A 27,097-nucleotide genomic window follows, 5' to 3' on the forward strand; every position below is an offset into this window, starting at 1 on the left:
GATATATCCAAATTGCAACGAAATATAATCTCAACACAAAGTAGAAGTTATGGAAATCTACTTTCTTGCAATTTTATTATTTAAATGTGTGCATATATCTTCTTTTTAGAAATTTTTGTTTCTTCATTTCTTTAGTGGAGTGCACAAAATTTACTCCATTAAGAATTTGGTGAGCCATATATAAGCAAGGATGTTAATAAGACGGTAAGGATGATGAAAATCATACTCACTATGAATGTTGGGATGGAATGGATTTTAGGTTGTACCTGTCTGCCCTGCCCAACTTCGTACTCGCCCCATAGGCCCATATCCCACTTTGTATCCATAGATACATATATTATATTTTTTTTCTCCAAGAGAAAAAATTATTGTTGGATTTGGAAGGTATGGATTTGGCGGATCTTGAACAGGGATTAAATGGGTATGGATATTCAAGTGGGGGGTGGGGCGTGAATAATTTTGGGCTTCTATGCACTAGCAAAAACAAGGATAGATTTTGAAGCCACCAAGAGGATGAGGATGAAAATGTTAAGCAGGGCTAGAATTCTAGGAAGGCCAACATCCACCTTGTCCAGCCCCATTGACATCCCTCTCAATGAGTCCAAGTTGTTTAAGGCTAAAACATCTTGCCAAAGTACAACTAGTTGAAAAAAGAACATCATTTTTTTTTTTTTATTGATACACTAAAAAATAACTAATTTCCTGCATAAAATCTATTACACATGGTGTTTTGATCACATTGTGCTAACTGTACTCCCTAACACCCACAAACATCTCCAACCAAGAACCATATGAACAACCAAGTATATGTATTCGGTATTTGTCATTTTGAATACACTAGAAAAAGGTAATCTGGAAAAAGGGGGGAAAATGAGAGTGATAAAAGAGAAAAATAAGGAAAAATATTCACAAATGAGGGAACTATTGATTTTTCAATACATTAACAGCTTTTACAACACTTAGAATTACATACATTCCAAATATTAACCTTTTAAAAAAATATCATCTCGGACCAGACAGTTCATCTGGTCGGAGATTGGAAGTAGAGTCAATAACCCATTCTCCATTGTTGGGGTGAGTGAGGTTAGCTTCCTGGCGGAACATCTCCTCCTTTTGCCATTCTTCCCACCTCTCAGCCAAGCCATCACCCTCAAGCATTCTGACCACCTCCGACATTTTAGGCCGTTCCATTGGAGAGCTTTGGGTGCAAAGCAATGCAACTTGAATAAGCTGCTCAACTTCAGCGTCAATATAATTTCCCTGCAAATCACCATCAACCAAGGTCTCCAATTTCTTCTCTTTTAATAGCCCTTTAACCTGAAAAAGAAAAAAAAAATAAACAAAAAGGTCAAGAATCACATTAGTGAGAACAGAAAACCTTGGCAGTAACTAGATTAAAAAAGATTGCCACAACATATTTTAGGAAGTTCCCAAAGATTAGAGAAGATGAAATCCGTATATATACCCAATCAAGCAGCATAACATCGTCATCATTGGCTAATCGGGCAAGATCAAAAGCTCTTTGTCCGGTAATGAGCTCTAGTAGCATAACCCCATAACCAAAAACATCAGTTTTCTCTGATGATTTTCCAGTTGAGAGATACTCTGGTGCTATATGTCCAATGGTGCCACGTACAGCTGTAGTAACATGTGTATCTTTGTAGTCCATGAGTTTTGCCAAGCCAAAATCCCCAACAACTGCTTCATACACCTCATCCAATAATATGTTAGCAGCTTTTACATCACGATGAATAATTTTAGGGTCACAATGATCATGCAAATAAGCAAGCCCTCTAGCAGCTCCCAATGCGATTCGCTTCCGAATATCCCAATCAAGTGGTGGGTGTGTCTCCGAACGTTCTACAATGAAGGGGCAAAACAGATTTTACTACTTATAGAAGCAACAGGCAAATGAAAAAATCAAATGTTACCAATTTAACAGCTAGTATCATCATAAAGGTAGCACTTCAATGGATAGCTTCAATACTTGCATTGAATTAAATTTGCAACATCAAAAACCCTTACATTTGATCATGCTTAGATTTGGAGAGGTAAATATATCACAGAATATTGTAAACCACCAGGAATAAATAAAATTATAAAAATACCTCTCAAACAGGATGCAACACTTCCATTGGCCATATATGGATAAACAAGTAATCTTTCAGTGGGTGTCATGCAAAATCCACGCAAACGGAGCAGATTTCGATGGACAGCCATGCTAATCATTTCAACTTCAGTTTGAAACTGGAGTTCTCCACCTTGGGTGCGCTCCTCTTTAAGTCTCTTGACTGCCACAAGAGAGCCATCAGCCAATCTGCCCTTGTAAACCTTTCCAAATCCACCTCGACCAAGAATATTTTTGTGGCTAAAATTATCAGTTGCAACTTGTAGTTCTCGCAGAGAGAACCTTTTGAGTTGTCCCAGGTGAACTTCTGGATCTTCTTCAGCTGAAATCAGTGAAATTACAACATTGGATTAATGTGTCGCGATGATTTAATGTCAATAAAAGATGTATTTTAGGTTTCCACTAACCAGGCACGTCAAAGAAATGTTCTTGTGGCTTCCTCCGTCGCCAGTAAGCAAGGGCAATTGCAGGAGCTGCAAATAGTAAAGCGGCACCTGCAGCAACTCCTCCAGCAATAGCTCCAGTGGCACTATTGGCAACTGAAAAAGCATTTGGAAGATGCATCAAACACTGAATCATATACTGGACAATTTTTTTTCAGTTTATGAAAAAATTCTTCAGTTATCTAGGGGCAGGGAAAAATAAGCACTCACATGGGTCCAGTTTAGAAATCAACACAGCCAACATAAATATAGAACTAATGGCAGGGAAAGCAAAAGGGTACAGCAAACAGCTTAAACATTATAACCATCCAACTCAATGAACCCTAAACCTCCCGTCAATCACTTAATTAGGTTCAGAAGACAATTGCTATTTGAAAAATTAATTACCAGAAATCAAACATAAGGAACAGGAAATGAATTTATTACCATGAAAATCAAACCAAAAAAGTGGATTTAATATTGGTGAGCTTTGAAAAGTAAAAGGCAATTTTTGCCTAACAAATCAATTAAAAAGTACTTAAATATCATTATAAAATGAAATTGGGAGTTAGCAGATGACATAATACATACTTCAGGAAGATCAACGTTAGAATAGCACCATAAAGTCAAAGGCAAACCTGAATGAGAACTTGGCGGTGAAATTGGACCAGTTGGAGTAACTGCTGGCATTTTCAAATTATTACCATTAAAACTGAAATCAAGAGACATAACAGCAAACATAGAAAACTTAGCATCAACTTAAAATCAATTAAATCATGAAGAGTATATAAGGACAAGTTTGTTAACCTTATGGGGGTAAACATTGAAAAGGATCCGTTAGTAGGAACATTTCCATGCAAGTGGTTGTATGATAAATCACTGCAAGCCACATTTTGGGAAATTAGAAATTTATACACCTCTTAACAGTGCATAGAAAACTTATGCGCATGAGAAGCACTGCAATTTCTGACATTGAAAAAAGTAATGTGACACTCACAGGACTTGCAGGGTAGTGATAGCAGTTAATGAATTTGGTATTTCTCCTGACAAGGTGTTGTTGTTCAACCGCCTATCCGTGCAGAAAAGTCATGCAACAGAAACTGTTAGAAATTAGGACAAAATGACAGTTTGAAGGCATATGCAAAAGAAATAAAACATTCTTAAAGAGCATGCTAACTGTGTAAAATAACAGAGTAACTAGCAATAAATATAATCTAAAACATATTCTAGTAGACTCACAAAAAAAAGAACAACAGAAAACAAATTAACATATATACACCAAAAAGTAAAGAAGATCATATAAAGCATGATGTTTGAGACAAATAGAACATAAATACCTTAAACCCAACCACCCAATTACTTCTGATGATTTTCAGAAGAACCAGAACTGCTGATACAGTACCTTCTGGATGCCTACATCTAATATGGCCTCAAGATCTAAGAGAAGAATCCAACTGCACCTTTTTCTTAGCAACAATAGTCACCTTTTTCTTTTATGTTCTGTTCACTATAGATATGAAATTTAAGAAGTTGTTGAAGAATGTGAGGTGTAAGATAAAGTAAGAGAGAAAATGCAAAAAGGTGGGTTTGTGTAAGAAGAAGGTGAATAAAGAGAGAGAGAGAGAGTAGAACATAAAAGAACGGCCTAAGATGGAAAGTGAGTAGAACAAAAAAGAATGGAAGGAGTATTAAGGATATGAAATAAGCAATTTGACATATATGAATCCACATTACCCTACTGTTTCAAATGTTTAGGTTATTTTGAATATGAAAGGTTGACACTTTCCCTCCTTTACCCTAGCTCCGCAAAATTATTCCATTTCAATTAAGGAATGGGCCTACAAATCATCCGGTCTTACAAAGTTTTTTATTTATTTAATTTTGTTTATTCATTCAGCTTAAATTTTTGTAACTTTTCTTTCTCATTGTTGGGAATTCTTGTCTCTCCTATTGTGAATTTTTATTTTTTAACAAGTCATGGTCAAGTTTACAACTCTTTGTATATGTTCAGGGGTCCCCTATCCCACCTTCCAAAGGAACCTCAGAAACATGATGCGTTTGAGATGGTGATGGTAAAAGTAAATGTGGAAGGTAACATTGTAATATTAGAGAGATATAACAACTTTTGACCCCCTCCCCACCCCCCACCCCCCCTTCCCCCCCTCCCTCCTCCTCCTGTAAGTATGTTAACTTCAAATTAAACTAAAATATAATACAAAATGATAATTTGGCAACACAATAAGATATTAAGATGTTAAACAGGAAAGCCAATAACAAGTTCTCAGATCTTCCTTTTTACTTAAGATAATACAAAAAATTGATCCCACCGTGTAGTAGCAGTGTAGCACTGAACAATTCTTCAAAAGGAAAATTAAAATTTTAGAGAAACCAAACATTTAGGAGAACGTTCAACATTAGTCATGAGTCAAGACCTAGGATAAAAGATTCAAAGGTCAAGTGCTAACAGACATGCCAATACATTATGACCCTGTGTAATTTGAAAGGACTAAATCAAAATCAGCTCATTATTTTTAATGCAGTTCTTATTTGTTGAACAAATGAAAATGGGAGTTGCTTTTCAAGTCAAAGATCTAATAGAGTTTGTTATTGCCTTAGTTTTAAAAGGCGCAAGGCGCAAATGGTCCTTGCAGCCTAGGCGCAAGGCGAAGACGCACGCCATATGTATCCAAGGTGCATGTATCTATATATTTATTTCAAATTATTTTTTACTTTGATTGTACTTAATACCAATTAAAAAGATTCATAATAAATTAAATAATGATATATGTAAAGCTAAGATAGTCTGAATTTGAAAAAATGTCCATCATTCTTCAATTTATAACTTTAATTTTAGTTATTTCCTTGAGGTGCAAAGGCGCGCCTTACCAAAGGCGCTTTGAGGCGCACGAGGAGCGCGCCTTCCGTAGGTGACTTAGCCTTGCCTAGCTAAAGCCCATTTCCCAGAGCCTCGGAGCGAGGCGCGCTTTTTAAAACCAAGGTACTTATTGCAGAGATAATGATACACTCAACTGCCTTTGGCTACCTGTTGAAGTTTAAACAAGCCTATTTATCCACACCAGGTTCATTTCAGTTTATAATAATAATAAATGTAAAAGTTATGACCTAGAATAAGTTTTATCATCATAATTTCATTTTTACAAATTGATGAGAAATTCAGAATTGTCAAAAGTCAAGTCATGTGTCAGAGAGATAAGAAGGGTATTTTTGGTCAACTCCGTTTGAAACAATAGTCAGGGAATGAATAAGTACCAAAAGGTTTCTCAGAAACTGAAGCTGTAAGGGCCTGCTAACACTCTATGGCATTCTTAAATTGGTTTAGTGCTACGGTGCTACCATAACAATACAAGTAACACAAAGATACATGATATATTATCATTATATCTTGATTATCCTAACAGGTTTCGGGACAGTGATAATTGATTTAATGCAGAAAGAAACAAAGTGATACCATGTGCACACAACAATTATCTTTAAAAAAAAAAGGGAATTCAATCTTAACAACAGAGATTGAGAAGCATTCATACAAGAACCGCAATTTCTGGAGCTTGCCCAGCGTATCAGGAATGGGACCAGAAAGATTGTTCAGGTAGAGATCCAAGCTCACTAAGTTTGTCAAGTTTCCAAGTTCGTATGGTACTGTCCCACTAATGTTATTGCTGTAGAGCTCCCTGTCAAAGAAACAAGAAGAGAATTATTAGTCTACACGGCCTGAAAAATCTGCAAAACACTCAAGAAACAACAAAGATTATCCAAAAAATATGAAAAGAAAACAAGATTATTGATTCATTCTAACACCTTCACTTTCATTAACATAAAATGTGTTTTTGAAAAAAAAAACTTAAATATTTGAAAAAATATAATAAAAATAATTTAATAATGAATATGGACGGAATATTCCTTAAGATGCCTTCTTAGTTGGCTGGCGTACCATTTTGCACATATAATACCAAAGGTTGTAGCTGAGGTCGTATTATTTTGCACACACCGTTAATAGTTTACATTATTTTAAGCCAATTTTCCTTTCTCCCTGTCAAAAATAGGTAAATAAATAAACCTTGCCTATTACTTCCGTATTCCACATGCTTCCACCCATCTTTCTAAAAATGTATACTCACTACAGTCCTTGTGGCCATGGAGTAATAATAATAACTGGAGAAGTGGCAACAGATCTTGGTTTGTGCTACAGATTCATATAAACATTATAAAAATTGGTTTGTGGGACAATCCTTGATAATGTTTAAACCAAAATAATTTTTGCACAAATACCAAGAAATTAAGTGCAACCTTTAAACATATACTTCCTCCGTTTCTAATTACATGACTAACATTCCTAAAATGGAAATTTCATATTACTTGACCCATACTATATGTGGTAAACTTTTAGTGGATAAATTCTCTAAATTACCCTCAAAAAGTGCACATTGGGGTAACTTTGGAGGTAAAAGGAAGGTCATGTGCAACAAGGGCCACAAGATTACAATTTCTCTCTCCTCTCCTTAAATATTGTGCCCAAGGCTATGGGTCAAGTAAATAGAAACGAAGGAAGTTTAAACTTAGCACAAAAGATGTTAACGCCTTAATGTGACCTAAGCTCAAAACATCCAGGAAATGGAATCATGAGCCAGAAAATATCAGTCCACAGAATAGATTTTTGTCGATGAGCTTGTGCTTCTTTTGAGAGACCACCATAAATGAGTAAAATGAATTCTAGGTAATTATTATATTCCACCAGAATTGCTCCAGCTACCCACTCACCACATGCGGCTCACATCATTCGAGGTGATCCAACCTAGCCAAACATTACTACCTAGCCAGGTTGCAATACAAGGTCGAAATCAACCCCCTCCACCCCCACCCCAAAAAAAAAAAAAAAAAAAAAAAAAAAAAAAAAAAAAAAAAAGCCCATGAATGACCTTATAAATACATTAATTGGCATTGCCTCTGACCATTTTTTTAAAAAGCCCCATTCAAATTGCCAAAAGCTCAACCTCAATTTATAGTAAACAATAATCAAGACCAACTACTTGCATGAATATGGGTCAATCCAACAAGAGCAGTGGAAAAAAAAAACAGCCAGCAATCTAAATTAATTAGTAATACTTACAAGTACTGAAGATTTGGGAGTTGACCAAGTTGTGTAACAAGTTGACCAGTTAGGTTCGCATTGCCAAGATCACTGAACATAGACATTAAATAATTTGATGATAAATAACTAGTTCAGAAGAATCCATGAGCTAACAGACAGTACTCAAACAGAATTTAGTAGCTTACACTCTGGTGACGCTGTTTTCACTGTTGCATGTAACATGAAACCATGTGCAGGGATTTACAAGGGTGGGATCCCAACTTTGCAATACACCATTAGGATCAGCCAAACTAGACTTGAGTGTATTCAAAGCATCACCTGTTTCACATGCACAATGCTACCATCATCAGGAGCTAATACGCAATACAAGAATTTCAGCAAGAACTTCTATAAAATAACAGATGAAGGTAAGGAACAGAATGATCTAGGAAGCATTTTTACTTGGAAAAAAAAAATTGCAAATAATAAATATATCCATAGAGTTCCATACTATCAAAGAAGTTCAACTTGCTAAGCAGAATGATCCGCAGGACAGAATTAGCATAAACAAAATTCTAGCTCAAGAAAAGAACGAATTATAGAACTAGCACAATCCATCATCTCTCAGAAAAGTGCACTTTAAAATCACTTTCTCCAAAATTTGGATAACACACAATTAAGAATGTTATTTAGACACATTTCAGAGTACTCTTGTAAATGGTTAGAAAAGGACACTAGATTAAATGGAAAAAAAGAAAGCACTAGCAATGTACAGTATCTATATTACAAAAATGGAAGCAGATGTGCTAAACAAGTTGAGGAGTTAGAAAGATGTCACTCCCAAGAGTCCCATCTTCATTACATATAAGCAGCTCAGAACCCAACATTTATAAAATTGAACCTGTCCTAAAATTATAAGCAATTTAGATAATTGTATTGTTTATGAGCACCTCAAGCATCCAACTTCTATTACCTTATGTTCTAAGCTGAGGGGTCAGAATAATACTACTCAACGTTGCATTCTTCAGATATAAGCAGCCTCGGAATTGGGCTACTAAGCATTAAGAACAGAGATCCTCCTTAATACCATCAATATTTGAAATTATTATGAGTGCATAGAGTATCCAACATCTCATGCTATCCTATACTATATGTTCTATTCTCAAATTCTCAATGATCAACCCTGTGTTTACAAAAAAGAAATGACATTTAACTTCTCCCGCTTGATTAACTACAGGTCGGAAAAAAAATAAGAATTACTAGACAAATCATTAGCCAATTCTTTTCATCAAAATGGGGTCAAAATTTACATCATCATATTCATAATCACAAGAGGAACATAACTAAATTCAAACAAACACAGGTAATGAATTGAACTAAGACAAACTCGGAGCGAAAGACAAGAACTAACCTTCGGCATTGGGAGTAACATAGTGGAAGTAACTAAAGACCAAAATCAAATGCAGAAAAGCCCAAATGGAGGAAACCCCTTGCTCCATTTCGTCTTTCTGATCTTCTTAAATGAGCAGCGCACATAACCCAACTAATATAATTCACCAAAATCCTCTTTAACTGTTCAGTTCACAAACATGAACCACATAAAAATCTGCAAATAATCAAAGGGTAATCATCAAGTCAATCAAAGCACACCCCAGTCAACTCTCACTTTCTCTCTCCTCCCTAATTAAGCAGAAATGCAGCAAATTAACAGCAGAAATTTCTGGGTTTCTTTCTTAATTAGATTGAATTAAATGCTGCAACAACAATCAATCATAAAAAACAACAAACACCCATTATAATTATACATATTTCAAAAAAGCCCCAAAAACAGGAACACTCAAAAATCAACAAAAACAAGCTCAAAATCAAAATTGGGAAAAAGGGAAATCGCAACTCACAATCACAACCCGTTCTCCGGGACAAAACACTGTTCTCAGTGCCGGAAACAACTACCGGCGGCAAAGAAGATCGGCGGAAATCACGGCTCAAAAAGAGGAGAGAGAAAGTAAAGCTGAGAAGTTGAGTTGGGTATTGGGAAGAGGAGGAGAGAGAAAGAGAGGAAACAGCAGCAGCAACGAGGAGGAGGTTTGCCTGAGAATGGCGACGAAAGGAAGAAGGAAAGAGAGGAGAGAGAGAGTAAGACTAGTCAGCGATTTCTGGCTGGTCAGCGTACGAGTATTCCTACTTCCCACTTCTTCTCCTTCTTCTACTACTACTAGTCGGCTTTTTCTTTAATTCTTGTGCTAAAATGACAACTTTGACCTTTGACTTTGTTGTTTTCTAGTACACTCACTTTTTGAATTTTCTAGGGGTGTTTTCGTCATTGTCACTGTTTAGTGATTTAAACGGTCTACTCATGTTTTTTAACCACGGCTTCTCCTTAAGTCCTAAATTCGACCTATGCAATATTCAGGAGTGAGCATAGGACGGGTACCCGTACCGTTATTAATATCACTAACATTTTGTTTGGATAGAAAGAAATGGAAGGAAAAGAAGAAAAGAGAAAGGGAGGGAGACAATTTTTCTTATTTGGGTAAAAGATTGGGGGAAGGAGAGGGAGAGATTTAGTTTCCCTTTCTCTTTAACAAAATTGTAATGCTTCTCGTCCCTGCCTAGGGTGAAAGTTTCTCTCGTCCCTACCTAGGGTTTAGCGTTCCGCCTGTTCGTCCGTTCGGTGATAATCCTCTGTATCTTTATCGATTTCTGACTGATTTTTCTCCCTGAATCTGATTTCGATGGCTGAAGACCTTATCGAGGAATGGGAGAAACTTTGCTTGACTGAAGAAGAAAACTCTGTTATCGGAACCCTCGACGCTGGTGAAGATGATGATACAAAGACTCGAATTTCGCTCACTCTGGTGGGGAAATTGTTAACGATAAGACCTTATAACATAGAAGCAATGAAAAGAACTTTGTTAAATGTCTGGAATTGTAAGAATAATGTGGCAATTCAAATGGTGGAAACAAATTGATTTGTTTTTTCAATTCTTTCGATGAGGAAGATAAGGCTAGGGTAATAGAAGGAAGTCCTTGGTTCTTTGACAAAAAATTGCTACTCCTAAATGAGATTATGGGTGATGAACAACCCTCTGAAGTCAGATTTTCCCACACACCTTTCTGGATACGAATCAAAGACGTTCCTTTCAATAGGAGGAATGCCGATTTTGCTTATGATATTGGTGAACATTTGGGTGGATTTATTGACTATGATGACTCTGACCCCCTTGGTTGGAACAAGTTTCTCCGTGTTAAAGTTCGGATTGATGTTAACAAACCCTTGCGCAGAGGAATTAAAATTGCAACAAGCCATTCGAGCTCGAAATAGTGTGGAATTCATCAATATGAACGACTGACTGAATTTTGCTATTATTGTGGGAGGATGGATCACACGGACAATGAATGTCAATTTTTCGAAGCTTCGTTAACAAGCAAGGAGGTGGTCTATGAATATGGGCCTTGGCTTGGAGCTTCACCGAAGAAACAAACAAGACTCATTGTGATTGATCAAGAAAAGGAGAGGGCTTGGCTGTCCAAACTCAAGCAACCAAGTGCTCCTAAATTACTAGGTTATCACAGCCATGGTGTGATAAGGAAGGGCCCCTCAGGGGTGGCTTGAAAATTATTCTTTGTTGGCTTCGAAGAGGAGAATTCTAAGGATGGACATAGAACTCTGGCTATGGGGAAGGACAACCAATCCGAGGGCACCCCTCGAGATAAACAAGCAGCAACCTCAGAGTGAAACGCAGCTCCTTGACTCAAGCTGATCTGATTTCCTGTCAAGAAACCATCAGCACTCCAGACCCAGAGCATGGAGTCAATGACAAGGCAGGTAACCAGGGCGTGCAAGGCTCACAAAGGAAGACTTGGAAGAGAATAGATAGGGACATAGACAACACAATGGGTGTTTCGGGTGATTTTTGGATTTCCTCGTATACTGGTCGCGCTCTTCGGGAAATGAGACTCGGACACCTGCAAAAGAACGAATATTCCTTTATCGGAATATTCGCATATTCCTTTATCGGAATATTCGCCTCCAACGATCAAGTTAGAGATCTGAAACGGAAAGGCTAGAGAGAGAAAGTATAGAGAAGTTGGAGCTATTTAGTGCTCTATTTAATGTTATGTCACAATCCACCCCTCCCATCATAAATGATTGGGGTATTTGTAGGGGTGGGAGTTTGTTCCCCTTTAGGGTTTGTACCTAAAATTCCGTGACCTGATTGGCTACGCAATCAGAAGATGCCACGTGTAATACGGGGGCGCCGCTTTACGGCTTTCAAAGATATCCCTCGAGATTTGGGCCATAATGTAACAAGGCCTTTTTGTGCTGATTTCAGGTTCTCTTTTGAGTAATAGACGCGTGTCATCTTCTCACAGGGACACGTGTCGCCCTTTGACTGGGCCACTTGTCACTACGGGATTGGACCACGTTTATGAGGTATTTTTACCGTAAACAATGGGTGAGCAAGCTGTTCTGATGGGTAAAAGGAAGCAATTTGAATTTTCTGAAATTGTGGAATTGGATGTGACATCTTTTGGGAAACGGTTTAAATCTATCCTGGGGTGACAATCCCTTCTACTAGTCCGACGGAGGTTGACATGGCTCAACCCCGCCACTCGCAATGAGTACCTTATGCTGGAACTGTCGAGGGTTAGCTAGCCCTCGTGCAGTTAGAGCACTACGTAAGTGGTGCACTTCTTTAGTTCTCGATATTGTGTGTTTTGTCTGAAACTAAAATAAATAAAAAGATTGCAGGAAAAAAAAAACTCAGTTTGCTTTTTCTTATGCTTTGGTGTTAGTAGTATTGGTAGAGCTGGCGGTTTATGTATTTACTGGAATAATACTATTGATTTTTCCCTTATTTCCTTCTTACAAAACCATATATGTGGTGATATAAAAAATGATAAGGGGATATGTTGGCGATTTGTGGGTTTATATGGTTGGCCTGAGACAGGAAATAAATGCAAGACTTGGACTCTGATTAGAAATTTGTGTGACAATTTTGATGGTCCAATTTTGTTTGGGAGAGACTTCAATGAGATATTGGCGTACGAGGAAAAGGTGGGTGGGGAGGACAATGAGAGAAGAGTTATGGCAGGCTTTCGAGAGGTGCTTCAAGATTGCGAGCTTCGTGATTTAGGGTTCGAGGGACATTGGTTAGGGATGTCAATGGGGCGGAGCGGGGCGGATGTTGGCATTCCCATCCCCATCCCCACCTAACATTTTCATCCCCATCCTCATCCCCATCCTCGCGGCGGGTCTAAAATTCCCCATCCCCGCCCCGGCGGGTACAATTCCAAAACCATCCCCGCCCCACCCCCACTTGGATATCCACCCCCACCTAATCCCCGCCAAAGACCCGCCTAATCCCCACCCAAGACCCACCTAATCTCCACCTTTCAAATACACAATCCTACATAATTAGTATAGATTACATTAAAAAAAAAAAATCATTCTTAATATTACACAATTTTTTTTGTTTATAATATAAGTGTATTACAAAGTTTTATAATGTGTCAAAAAAAATACAAAGTATTATAATTAATATTTTATTTTACATAGATATTTTATAAATAGTATAAAAGTATATAATTTTATTTTAAAAGATATATAAATGGGTATGAGGTGGGAATGGGGCGGGTACGAAGTAGGGCGGGTGGGGGGGGCGGGGATGGGGCGGGTACAACCTAAAATCTACCCCCGCCCATCAGCCATGGCGGGTATGGTTTTCATCCCCATCCCCGCCCCACCACCCGCCAAATCGAGACCCATCCCCGCCCCATGGGGCGGGTCTCCTACTTGACCCGCCCCACTGACATCCCTAACATTGGTATACTTGGGAACGGGGGCTGACAATACAAACCCTCGTCAAAGAAAGATTGGATCGGTTTGTTGCTAATGATAAGTGGTTCAATCTCTCCCTTAACCCGACTGTAGAGAACTTGGCTCGTGATAAGTCAGACCACTCTCCGATTTTTCTGAGGTTTGGGATGCAAAGGCAAAAGAAAAAGAAAAAAGATTTCGGTTTGAAACTTGCTGGCTCCTTGATAATGAATGTGAGGCACTACAAGAAAAAGGGTAATTAGCGACAGCCAAAGTAGTCGCAAATCCGTCGCAAAAATGGATTTGCGACGGATTTGCAACTACTTTGGTTAGTTGCCAAAGACCTCGTCGCAAATCCATTTTTGCGACTAATTTTTGAACAGTCGCAAATTTAGCGACAGATTTGCAACGCCTTTGCAACTACCATTTAGCGACTAACTTTCAAATTTTAGCAACTAAATTATTGTCCGTCGTAATATATTTGCGACGGATTAGCAACTACAGAGATCAATGTTTTAAGACTACTTTTGCGACGGATTAGCGACTGCAAGACCAAACTTTTGCGACTACAAGACTAAACTTTTGCAACTACGGAGACTAGTTTCATTGTGACGGATTTGCGACTATTGAGACTAATGTTTTTTGCGACGGATTAGCAACTACATACGAGACCAAATTTTTGCGACTACAAAACTAATTATTTGTGACAGATTAGCGACTACTAAGACTAATGATTTTGCAACTAACCAATTAGTCCCTAAATCAAATTTGCAGTCGCTAAATATTTGCAACTAACTATCAATATTTGAGACCATAATTAAGCGACGACCAATATTAATCACAAAACAAAAAAGGTACCCACGCATAAATTCAAATAATCAAAATGTTAATTTTATTCAAATATCCAAAATATCATCAATTTTGTATATATGAGTGTTTTAAAAAACAATAGTCAAACCCATATGACTTATTGTTTCAAAAATCACCTCCCATAGCTAATTTTTCCTTCTTCCATGTAGCTTTTTCGATCTCATGATTTTCTACAAATTCCTTAGCATATTTTAACCTCTCTGCCGCTATTTTTTTTGGCTTTATTCTTCCTTGTTACGGTTTTCTTCCGCCATCTTCTTTAAATCTTCAACTTGAGAGCTTAGTTGAGAAATCATGGAAGGAGTGGAAGATGATGTAGTAAGTTGAGAAGTAGGATCGCTCTTGTAGTACATTTGTGAAGAACTCCCTAAACCGTAGACTTTTATTTTCTTTTGCCCACCTACAACCTCCAAGTAGACTTTGTCGGGGTTTATCCCAATTCCTTTGTTCTTATATTCCTAAAGTTTTTCCATATATTCTCCCTGCATTAAGATACATTAGTAACTATGATCTCAAATGTTAAAAATTAAAAAACTAAAACATTTTTTTTAAAAAAAAAAGTTAAAATAAAAAATGCAACACTTATAGTAAAATAATCTTTGTAAGCAAATATTAGTAAAAATTTCGACAGAGTCTCCTTTGTAAATTGAAGAATTCCCTCCAATAGGGTATGACTTCAAAATAAACCTATTTCAATTCACATTATGCCGTACCACATTAATCATTTGATTAATGCCGGCCAATTAATCTCATCCTCCAACTCAATCACACAAACAAATGTTATATAGTCGACCTTTTAAACTCACATACATCCATTTTCGATTCAATTTGTCCATGATCCTAACTATTAAACGACATTGTTAATCATACACACATATGTAATATAGTCTTCTTATATGTGTAATTTATTCTTATTATATATGTTATTTAGTACACAATTATAGACAGACCATGTGTTGAGGTATTAACATACAGATACATTCATCTTATCCAATTTCATGTGTTTTGTTAACTCTTTTAAGCATCCCAACTATTTTAAATAACAACATATTAAAGTTTGATATGATTATTAATTTATTATAAATTATTAGGTGATAACAAGCTATTCCATCCACTAGCAATGGTTGGTAGCATAGCTACGACATAATAGAGTGCTTTATAGGTCTAAGCTCTAAATTATTAAAGGATAAATTTTCATACTAATTTAATTTTAATCGGATCAAAATTTGAGTAGTACAATGTGCTGATATAAATTAGTTCAAAAGGGTGTCATTCAAATAAAATGGGAGGCACAATCGTTTATACCGTAAATGCTATGGATGTTCTTATAATGTGGCAATACTATTCACTCATTTTTGCCCTGCACCCCTAGTTCAAATATAAATGCACTTAGCTTTAATATTTTAATAACAAGATTAACAATCTAGTTAGTATAAGGCATATCTATTGGTAATTTCTTCAATAACCAAGACCCTTTTCTTCTCAAGTTTGTACATACTGCACTAATAATTCCACTTTTTCTCCTTAAATTTCATGGACAGATCACTAGAAATTATTCAAGAAGGTGATAAGGATGATAATAACTGAGTCAAAGATATTATCATTCAAGAATTTTTGGCTCGTTAATAAACTCTCTAACTCTATTTGATTGCTTAACTATATGTAATTATCTTGATTAATTTGCCATGAATTTAGCTTGCCAACTTTGGATAATATTCTATAGTTATTTGGCTAGTATCTCTCTGTAATCTTTTATAACCTTTATATGTAATTCTTCTAATCAACTCTTTAAGCTACTGCTCTTAATGGAATATTATGAAATTCCATCATACTACTGCTTCTTTATTAGGGTCACAAAAAAAAAATGCAATTGAGTGGTTTTATGCCGAGAGTTCGCTAAATAATGCAATTGAGTACATGGGGTTTATACTTATGTGACTGATTCAATTCAGTATACCAGAGATTTATGTAAGAAATAAATCCAAAATGATTATAAGATAATATAAGAATAATCATTTCTTGTTAATCTAACTGTTAGTCAACATACTAAGTTACATTAGCCATCAAAGAAAAATCAAAACTTTACAACAATTTTCATTTGTAATGAATAATTAAATGTAGTATTAAATTACAATGGGAGCCTGATCCATCAAATAAAATGGGAGGCACAATCTTTTATACTGTAAATGCCATGGAAATGCTTATACACATCAGAAATTCAGAATACCATGTAGATTAACGATTTTATAAAATACCCAGAATTGAATGGAATAAAATGCAATTTATAAACATGCAAGTTAGCTAATTCAAATTGAAAATTAAAAACCTTAATTTACCAGCATAGCCACAAATAATTAGCAAATTCAAACTTGAATATCCTAAATCAGGAGTAACCACATAAAAATTGTTATGGAACCAAGAAAAACAACAAAACAAACTACAATTTAAGGAAAAACATACTTTTTTTTTAAAACAAAAGGAAAAAAGAAGCGCGATCAACGATGTTGCTGGAGAAGCGGAATTGCTTGAATGTCTATTAGGTTAAAGGGAACTCTTTAAGTAATTCGGAAGAACTGGGATTTGGAATCGGATTAAAGGGACTCAATTTGGGTAAATTGGAACTGAAAATTTGAGGGTAGTAATGTAGTATGCAGCGGCAAAAACAAAGAAAATAAAAATTGAGGAACTAGAGAGAACACACCAACAGTAGTGAAGTCGTGGGTAACTGGGTAAGTGTGAATTCGTAGTGTTGGTGGGAAATTAGGCTAGGAAATTAGTCCAATTGCGCAAAAACACAACCACACACAATTCAGCCATTCTTTACCAAGAAAAACTAAAGAAGCTCGCTTGAAATTTCAGAAAAGGGATCCAAATAAGCCTTAATTAAGCACACATAATTGAATCCAATCCCGATAAAACGAAATTCTAGCACCACAATTTCAATAATCAAAAGCATGAGTAAAAACCTAATACATCAAAAGCAAAATTCAGAAAAATAAACCTTAAATTGAAGATCTGTGGAGCTCGTAAATTGCACTGTAAATTATGGAATCTGAGCCCGTGAGTCCAAATGAAAATCGAGTAGGTGAAAGCTTTAATTTGGTAAAATCGTTTCAATGGAAGAAAAAATGAGAAGAGGGTTTTAGCGAGGGAATTGTAGAAGTGATGGCGGTTCTACAATAAAAAATTCGAGATTAAAATTGATAGAGGTTGAAGAGATTCAGCGCACGAAATAGGGGGTTTTCAAGTAATGTTATTAGCTAGGGTGCATTAGATATTTTTTGATGAAGAAGAGTATGTACTGAACGTATTATCAATAGACAAATAAGGAGTGATAGTTCTTGTTTTTTTGGCGGCAACAGCTTTATTATACTAAGGGTTTTTTTGTAATAAATCTAAAAAAATTCGTAGCAACTACCATGTTAGTTGCAATAGTTGTCTCATTTTTAAAAAAAAATGAATTCAAAATTATTAACATTAGCAACTACAATTTAGTCGCAAATTATTAGAAGAGCGTCGCAGATTAGCGACCGCAAAACAACTATTATAAAATTAGTTGCAATTTTTGCGACTACTCGTCTATTTCAGTCGCAAAAAAATTTTTAGCGACTGATTATTATGATAGTTGCAAAAATCAGTAGCTAATTAGCGACCGCATAGCAACTACAGCAAAATCGGTTGCAAAATTTGCAACTACTCGTCTTTTTCAGTCGCAAAAATTATTTTTGCGACTAATTTTTATGGTAGTCGCAAAAATCAGTTGGTAATTCCCCTTTTTCTTGTAGTGAGGAGGTAGTTCGTGAAGCTTGGGGCAGCAATGTAAGTAGGGTGGAGGACCGCATGAGAGGCGTGGCAAAGGACCTTCGGCTCTGGAGTAGCACCAAGTTTAATGAGCTTGAAAAACAGATTAAAAATCTGGAAACCCACTTGAAAGAAGGAAAGAACGAACCTCTGTCAAATGAGTCTTTATCAAAGTGTGCTGACCTTGAAAAGAGAATTGATGAGCTACTTGACAAACAAGAAGCATACTGGTATTTGCGGTCAAGGGCTTCGGAGATTAAAGACGGAGATAGGAACACCTCCTACTTTTATCACAAAGCTTCTCAACGTCGGAGTAAAAATGAAATCAAGGGTCTGCTTGACTCGGATGGCATTTGGTATGAGGATGACGCTGACATTGAGAGGATTGTTCAGAATTTCTATCAAGACTTGTTTTCGGCAGGGACACACTATGAGACAGCTTGTGAGAAAGCGCTTGAGTCGATTGATAAACCGGTCACTCCGGAGATAAAATTTAAGCTTCTTTGCCCTTACACCAAGGAGGAGATACATGCCACTTTGAAGCAGATGCATCCTTGCAAAGCTCTAGGGCCCCACGGTATGCATGCTATATTTTTTAAAAAATTTTGGCATATTGTTGGTGACAATGTTTCGAAGCGAGTTAGTAGTATTTTGCAGGGTAAATACCAACATTATTGTTCTTATTCCAAAAGTTAAATCTCCTACCTTGATGACTGAGTTTAGGCCTATTGCTCTATGTAATGTGCTGTACAAAATTTCTTTGAAAGCCATTGTAATGAGGCTAAAATCGATTCTTCCCAAAATTGTTTCGGAAATCAGAGTGCCTTTGTTCTGGGGAAGGATAATTACAAACAATGCTCTCATCACTTTGGAACTGTTTCATTCGATGAAAAAGAGATGCAATAGTAAAAAAGGGGCAATTTCGATGATGTTGGATATGAGTAAGGCCTATGATAGGGTTGAATGGAATTTTCTGGAAAAATTGCTACTAAATATGGGGTTTCAAAGTACATGGGTGGGGATGATAATGGAGTGTGTAACTTCGGTAAAATATTCCTTTATTGTCAATGGTGAGTGTGTGGGTCAGTTTCTCCTTCTAGGGATCTGCGTCAAGGAGACCCGCTTTCCCCGTACCTGTTTATCCTTGTGGCGGATGCTTTCTCAGGGCTACTACGGAAAGCTGTTTTTGATGGTGACATCCATGGGGTCAGAGCTAGTCGCAGAGATCCGGAAATTTCCCATCTCCTCTTTGCCGATGATAGTCTTCTATTTACAAGAGCCAATCGAAGGGAGTGTTTAAAAATTGTTGAAATTCTCAACATATATGAACAAGCTTCTTGACTAGAAAATTAGCTATGACAAATCGGAGGTCTCTTTTAGCAAGGGAGTTGACATCGCGAAGCAAGAGGAATTATTAGAAATTTTGATGATGCAGCAGGTGGAAAAACATGAGAGTATCTTGGGGTCCCGAACATTATTGGAAAATCAAAAAAGATGGTTTTTTCGGCACTTAAAGATAGGGTATGGAAGAAGCTAACGGGGTGGAAGGAGAAATAATTATCAAGATAAGGGAAGGAAATTTTCATCAAATCTGTCATTCAAGAAATCCTGACATACATCATGGGGGTGTATAAAATTCCGGCAAGGGTTATAGATGATATTCCATGATTGCTCGTTTCTGGTGGGGGCAAGAAAAGGATCAGAAAAGGGTTCATTGGAAAATCTGGAAGGATCTTTGTACCCCCAAGTGTCTTGGGGGTATGGGTTTCCGAGATTTGAAGGTCTTTGTACCCCCAAGTGTCTTGGGGTATGGGTTTCCGAGATTTGAAGGTCTTCAATGATGCACTTCTTGGCCGTCAAGCTTGGCGTTTAATGAGCTACTCGAACTCACTTTTGAATAGGGTGTTAAGCGCCAAGTATTATGCATGGAAGAGTTTTCTCGAGGCTAATTTGGGGGTATGAGGTAGCTTCTCGTGGCGTAGCATTTGGTCTTCAAAAGCTCTTTTCAAAGAAGGAATTATTTGGAGAATTGGGAATGGGACAACAATCAATATCTGGAATGACCCTTGGGTTGACAACAGAGAAAGCAGATTCATCACCACTCCTAGCAATGAAGAGGTATCAACTGTTAGTGATTTGATCGATTTTGAGGTCCAAGACTGGAATGTGCAGCGAATGGAAAGCATCTTTAATGAGGTTGATACTCGCAGCATCTTAGCTATTCCCTTGAGCTCTAAAGTTGGGCCTAACTCTCTAATGTGGCCTTTCTCAATGGATAGCTGCCACTCCGTCAAGTCTGCTTATATGCTTGGAAAATCATGCAACCTTGATCTCTTCCATAAAGCATGGGTCGATATCTAGAATTTGGAGGTTACACCTAAAGTTTGCCATTTCTTGTGGCGCATATGTACAGGTACATTACCTGTGAGAGCCTACCTCAAGTTCAGACACATGACAGATGTCTCGGATTGCCCATGGTGTGTGGGATGCCCAGAAACGCTTCAACACGTGCTATTTGACTGCCCTTCTATTCGTGACATGTGGATAGATTGCGATAGCACTGAGATGTCCCTTTGGCCCACTGGTATGTCCTTCTTAGAATTAATTGAATCTTGGTGCAACTTGGGGTGCCATTCTCCTATGGAACATTTGGAATAGAAGGAATGACATGATTTTTAATGGTAAAGACACTTACCATCCTGTGATTATTAAGCGAGTTTTCAGACTTGCCTCTGATTGTGGCCTCTATGCACGTAAGATTTATGGTGGTGCCAAGAAAGCTACCTGTAGAAGCTCAAAGAAATGGATTCCCCCACCCGAGGGAACAATTAAACTCAATTGTGATGCCTCGCTGAACGTTGAGGGGTGGGTGGGGCTTGGTGTTGCTGCAAGGGACCGGCAGGGAGAGGTGTTGTTCGAGGTTACTGGCCCCCTGTTGTGGCAGAAAGCAAAGCTGCTGCTATGGCAGTCAGCTTAGCCAAATGCTTTGGCTTGAAGGATATTATTCTAGAAACAGACTGTCAATTCCTCATTTCCAGATTATCGAAGGCCTCGGTTTACTTCACTGATCTTGATGCTATTTTAGATAATATGTTGTTTTCTTATGTTGATTTTAATTCTATTTTTGTGGTGCCATGTAAAGCGAGATGGGAATACGGTTTCCCATAACTTAGCTCGTGTTTTGCCTTACGGTTTTGAACAAGTTTGGGAGAACCTTTGCCCTTGTGAAGTGTCTCCTAATGTTTTGATGAATAAGTTATCAATATAAGGCACCCATTACGGGTTTTCAAAAAAAATAAAACTAGAGTGTACCCGTGCAAAATGCACGCGATATATATTATATTATAAAGATATTAAATATATAATATCAGAAAAAATAAATTTAGAATACAGGAAGTTGATTTTGATGTTGTAACTTAGACCCTATTTTTTGAGTTGTTGTGGACTTGTGTTCTGGTCTGCTCTGCTGAACTATACTTAGCTCTGCTATACTGAATATTAGTAATTTGTTGACACTTGTTTTTCCCTGTTGACTGCTCTGCTGAAATCTGATGTTCTCTGCCCCGCTCAGAAGCCGAAAAGAACAAGGTCTTACTCTTATATGTCAGTGGCCACGCAATGTGGCAAGCAATTATAGGGTTTACTTTGTCAAAGCTAGAGGTTATCGGTTCGGTATTATATGGGTAACTTTGTTCAATGATGTAGGAGTTACTTTGTTCTTTTGGAAACAGTTATTCGGTGAGGCTAGTTTCGCAAAAACCGTGTTGTATATTTTTTTTTGTTTTGGTTATTAGGGAAGTGGAAGTTGTTTGGAGGGTACTTCCTAAAAAAAATGCATATAATTGAAGAGTTGGGGATTTTAAGTGTTATGGTGAATTGTTGATAAATGAAATGTATACCCATGTTATTTGCATGGCATATATTATACTACATACAAAAAAATAACACAAAGTGAAATATTATTAGTGTTCTAAAAAAAAGTGTAATGTTAGTAGTAGTCCCTAATACAAAAAATAAATAAATAAAGTGGGATGGTAGTTATTGACTTTTTTTAAAGGAAATTTTGCTAACAACTACCATTTAAATGACCACTTTGAGAACAACTACCATTAAATTTTTATTTTTTTTTTGAAAAAACTACCATAAAAATACAAAAACTTTGAGTGGCACTACCACTTTTGGTTTTCCGGCAAGAATATCCGGTTGGAGAGGTTCACTTTATACAATTTTCAACCAAAAAACCTATATGAATTGACAAAACGACCCTTACATTAACCCTAAATTGGATAATACGATTCAATTGCTCCAAATACCTCAATTTCTTAGAACCCTAAATTTAAAATTTTAAATTTGAACCCTAATTTAAGATAAAATTGACAAATTAAATCAAGTACAAGGCAAAATTAAAAACAATTTACCTATAATTATGTTTAGCCACTGAATTCCCTAGTTATTTCAACCACAACTGATTAAATTTTTGTATATAAGGCCACACCAACTGGAAATTCTTGCCGAAAAATTATATGTGGTAGTGCTACTCAAAGATTTTGTGTTTTTGTGGTAGTTTTTTCAAAAAAAAATTTAAAATGGTAGTTGTTCTCAAGAGTGGTCATATAAATGGTAGTTGTTCGCAAATTTTCCTTTTAAAATTTTTTTTTTTAAAAAGTAGTAAGATGGGTAGTTGTTGTTTTTTTTTAAAAAAAAAAACCTATATGCATGAGAACTCGGGATTGGGAGTTTGGAGCATTCTCGTGAAAACGTCTCTTAAATTATATATAAGATAAGCATATCCCTCCAAATTTGAAAAGATTTGGAGGCAAAATGGAGCTTACCGTCCCTTTCCTTTCCCTTCCCTCCCTTTCTTCTCCCTTCCCTTTTTCCTTTTTCCCTCCCTTTCTTTTCCCTTCCCTTCCCTTCCTCTTTTTTCCCTCCCCTTCCTTTCCTTCCTTCTTTGCTATCCAAACAAAGCGTAAAAGTGATATCCATAAACTGAATCAATTGGTGGTTCATACACCCAGATTAGAGCGGGATGAACATCATTTATTTAACTTTTTTTTTTGAAATAGGATGAACATCGTTTATAGTTATAAAGAACATCATGAATTTATAAAAGAACAAATCACTAAAATATAAAGAACACGGTAACTTTGATAAACGGTATCTAATTTTAAAAAGATAAAGGAAAAATATCTTTGGTAGCACTGTAATTTTTAATTTTCTCAGTGCTAAATTGTAAAAATTCTTATTATCCTCGGTAAACTCTAATTTGTTATAATTATTCAATGGTGATAAATGATGATTATATCTAATTATAAGCCTAACTATAGTTAAATTTTATAATTTTTTTTTTAAAAAAACTACCCACGCACTCCCCAACCACAACTCAGCCACCCCTTTCCCTACCCCTCCATTGCCGGCTCCCGACCACCGGCGCCACCCCTTCCCTGTGCCGGCGTTCAGCGACCATACCTCATTACCCCACCCTTCTACTTCCCTCACCGCAACAATCCAAGCCCCGATTTATAACAAAACTACCATTTTCTCCCACCTCAAAAGTCAGCCCCAAATTCTCTCTCCTCCTTCTAACCCTCATAAATGGGGAATTTTCCTTCATAGTCCTACCTAGATTCCGGGGAATTCTTCTCCCCAAATTTTGTTTAGGATTTTTTTTTAAGTAAGTCAATTTTATCAATAATCGTGTGAACCCAAAATTCATACAACCAAAAATCATTCAGGAGTGTTTGAGTGTTATTGATTGAATACTTGAGTAATTCCAAGGGGTTCAAGAACCAAGTAGTTAACAAGAGAAGGAAACGGAACTTTATCACCATCACCCCACCACACAGCCAAATTGGGGTCGATCGCCGGTTTAATCTTCAAAATAGCAAAAAATTCATCCACTTTAAGATCAACTTTAAGTTTTTTTGGTAAAAGGGTTTTTCAATTCAGTCTTTTGGGTACCCATTTTTGCCTCACAATTCGATTCTTGTTGATGGAGATGGGTTTGGAGTTATTCGTTTCTTTGGGGAAGAAGATGAAGATTAGGGGATGAGGGAAAGGGTGGGGTTGTCGGAAGAGGAGGTATGGGGGGTTGCCGGTACCTGGGTGGAGAGCTGGCACCGCCGGCCAGAGGAGAGGGGTCATGTGGTACAATGGTGGCTAGGTATGTGGGGATGGGGTTATTATTTATTTATTTTTATATATTTCAGTTTTTATTTAAATTAAACGTTAACCATGGTTAACCATTTACTAAATTGTTTCATTAATGTCACCATTGGAAAATTATAGCTAATAAGAGTTTACCAATGAAAATAAGTATTTTTACAATTTACCACTGAGAAAAGTTAGAATAACAATGTTACCACAGAGAATTTTTCAAAGGTAAAAGATAATTACTAATTGAGTTTTACCAAAAATTTGATGTCAAATCATTTCAAAATATTAAGATATCAAGAAGTTCTCTATCTAAAATTATTTCACCCAAATATAATTCAAAATTTCATTTCTAAATTTCAAAATTTAAGAACATATTATTCAAGTAAAAAGAATATGTTTAATTTATATACCTTAAAGAACATTGTTTGTAATATAAAGAACATGTAGTTAGGACTTAAAAAACATATTTATTAGATTCCAAAACATGTTTCATTCCATTAAAAAATGATACAAGAACATTCATCAGCATATGAAGAACATCATCTTCAACCTTAGAAAATACTATCAAAACAGAAAAATAGATAAAAAAAATAAATTGAAAAAAAAGCTTCTCTTTCAACAACGAATTTGTCAATTACACCTTTCAATTAAATGATCATGGGAATGGTAAAATCTACTCTGTAATACCTTTAAATCACTTTGAAATCCAAAATTTATCATAGCTTCTTTCTCTATAAAAACTCAATTTCTCTCTCTTAACAAAAAAAAATGAAATTTTATTTAACAAAAGTAATATAGAATGTAAATAATAAATTAATTTCATAAATCAAGGAAAATAAATAACAAATCAATCCTTTAAATCAAGGAGAGAATCGTTTAAATTTTTTTTTCACTTGAGTACTTTGTATTTGCACACGATGTTCTTTCCACGTTTATTTACTTTTTTTTAAAAAAAAAAAAATGGGTGTACCATGAGCATGGTATACCCATTTGTATGATGAAAATTTCAATAATGATAGTTAAACTTAATAATGTAGCTATTATGAAATCATTTAACATTAATTAACAACTATACCACATAATCTTGACCAAATTATTAATAATAGTACTAATCATTGATATTATAAAGTGATTGTAAAGTAAAGTAATAGTTTAAATTTTGGAAAAATAAATTTAAGTAGGAAAAAAAACAAAAATTTGCTTATTGGATCGGATCGGGTAGACGTTAATTTTAAAATGATACCCAATAACCAAACCCGATAAAAAATTATCGAAACAGGTACCCGAACCATTAAAATTATTGGATCGGATACCCTAATTTTCGGAACAATTACAGATCGGGGTTTTTCGGGTAGTTTTGCTCAGCCCTAATTCACACACACTATAGTTTTCAAACCCTAAACTCTAAACCCTAATGGAGTATTAACTTTTTATTTGTTACATATGAATATAACATGACTTCCTTCAAAAAAAAAAAAAAAAAAAATAAATATAACATGACTTATGATTAAAACAAATGATTAAAACAAACCCTTAATACTCTGTACTTAGTGTATCATCATATGATTCATATCATACCCATTGTAGTCACGCATTAATCAAGTGAAAAAAATGGGAAAATAACCTTCAAGTAATATAAATCAGGAAAAGTTGATTTAAATAATTCAACATTTGCGTGATCATAAATTATTAATCCCACCTTTCGACTATTTCACAATATTCAAAATTAATGGGATGTTCTATTTTATTAGGCTAAACAGGTCACTTAACCTAAAATTGTAGTTCACCAGCCATGTGTTATGTTTTCATTTGTCCAAAAAATATTTTTCATTTTTAAAAAAAAAAAAAACTTTTAAATCATTTTTTTTAAAAAAAAAAATTTATTTTTATCCTTTTTTTTTTCTTTCTTCTTCCCTTTCCACCTCCATGAATGCACCAACATAACTCGTACCATTTTTCGGCCACTCCACCTCCAACAGCCCCTGAACCCAATCTCCATCACTGAAATCCCCTTTCCTCCTTCCTTTCTCTTTCCTCTTCCCTTTTACCACCATAACTTCCAGCACCCTAGACCTTCGAAATGCAGCCTCCTTCTTCCTCTCCTTCCTGGCATCGCCCTATTCCGACCACCCCTTCCCACCTTTTCCGACCACCTTACCCTGAAACAGTGAAACCTCACAAACCCGTCGAAACCCCACCCCACCACTCAAAATTTTGTCGAAGCCCCACCCACCCCCTCAAAACCCCTTAAACCAACCGAAACACCACCTATTAGAACCCCTGAAACCCACTGAAACCCCTTGAAATTGACAGTGAGTATGGGTGGTCGGAAATTGGAATAGGGAAGGTGAGGGGCGACAAGGGGGGAAGGGTGGTCGATGAAGGGGAAGGTGGGCCAAGAAGGAGGTGACAGAGGATGAGGAGGGTGGCCAAGGAGAGGTGGGGGAAGTTGGTGGCTGGGTTCCTTTTTTAAAAAAAATATGAAAAAATACTTGAAAAACAGGTAGTAGGTCACTTTGGCCTAATAGAATAGAGAATACCCCATTCCCTAAAGATTAGATTATTGTAGAATAATCGAAAGATCGAATTAATAAAATAAGATTACGCAAAGTTTGGATTATTCAAGCCAAATGTTTTTGTAAATTAACCCTATATGCATATGATACGTGCTTACTTGGTTAGGTCTCGTACCATGCATGGTAGTTTTTCTACATTAAATTTTTAAAATTATTGAAATAACATGGACAATATATTGTCATATTGGATCTTGTAAGATTAGTCACTATATATATTTTTAAAATATCAACTTC

The 27,097-nt window shown here is 36.2% G+C and overlaps 1 protein-coding gene across 2 annotated transcripts; it reads right to left on the reverse strand.

The window, feature by feature from the left end:
* Positions 1-792: 792 nt before the first annotated feature.
* On the reverse strand, positions 793-9,904 carry LOC145615642 (BRASSINOSTEROID INSENSITIVE 1-associated receptor kinase 1-like). Of its 2 annotated transcripts, none has more exons than XM_081670709.1 (12): positions 9,535-9,904; positions 9,048-9,208; positions 7,843-7,975; positions 7,676-7,747; positions 6,096-6,239; positions 3,548-3,619; positions 3,358-3,429; positions 3,189-3,262; positions 2,536-2,667; positions 2,109-2,450; positions 1,466-1,860; positions 793-1,317 (listed from the first exon to the last, which is right to left on the reverse strand). In XM_081670709.1, the coding sequence occupies exons 2-12, from the start codon at positions 9,133-9,135 to the stop codon at positions 1,003-1,005; spliced, it is 1,839 nt and encodes a 612-aa protein (XP_081526835.1). In that variant the 5' UTR covers positions 9,136-9,208; positions 9,535-9,904; the 3' UTR covers positions 793-1,002. The 2 variants fall into 2 exon arrangements, with proteins under 2 accessions (XP_081526835.1, XP_081526834.1); XM_081670708.1 differs by having other exon boundaries at positions 9,048-9,242; positions 9,535-9,903.
* Positions 9,905-27,097: the final 17,193 nt, after the last annotated feature.

This window comes from Chenopodium album, chromosome 25 (assembly GCF_948465745.1).
Source record: "Chenopodium album chromosome 25, dcCheAlbu1.1, whole genome shotgun sequence".
Classification (NCBI taxonomy): Eukaryota; Viridiplantae; Streptophyta; class Magnoliopsida; order Caryophyllales; family Amaranthaceae; genus Chenopodium; species Chenopodium album.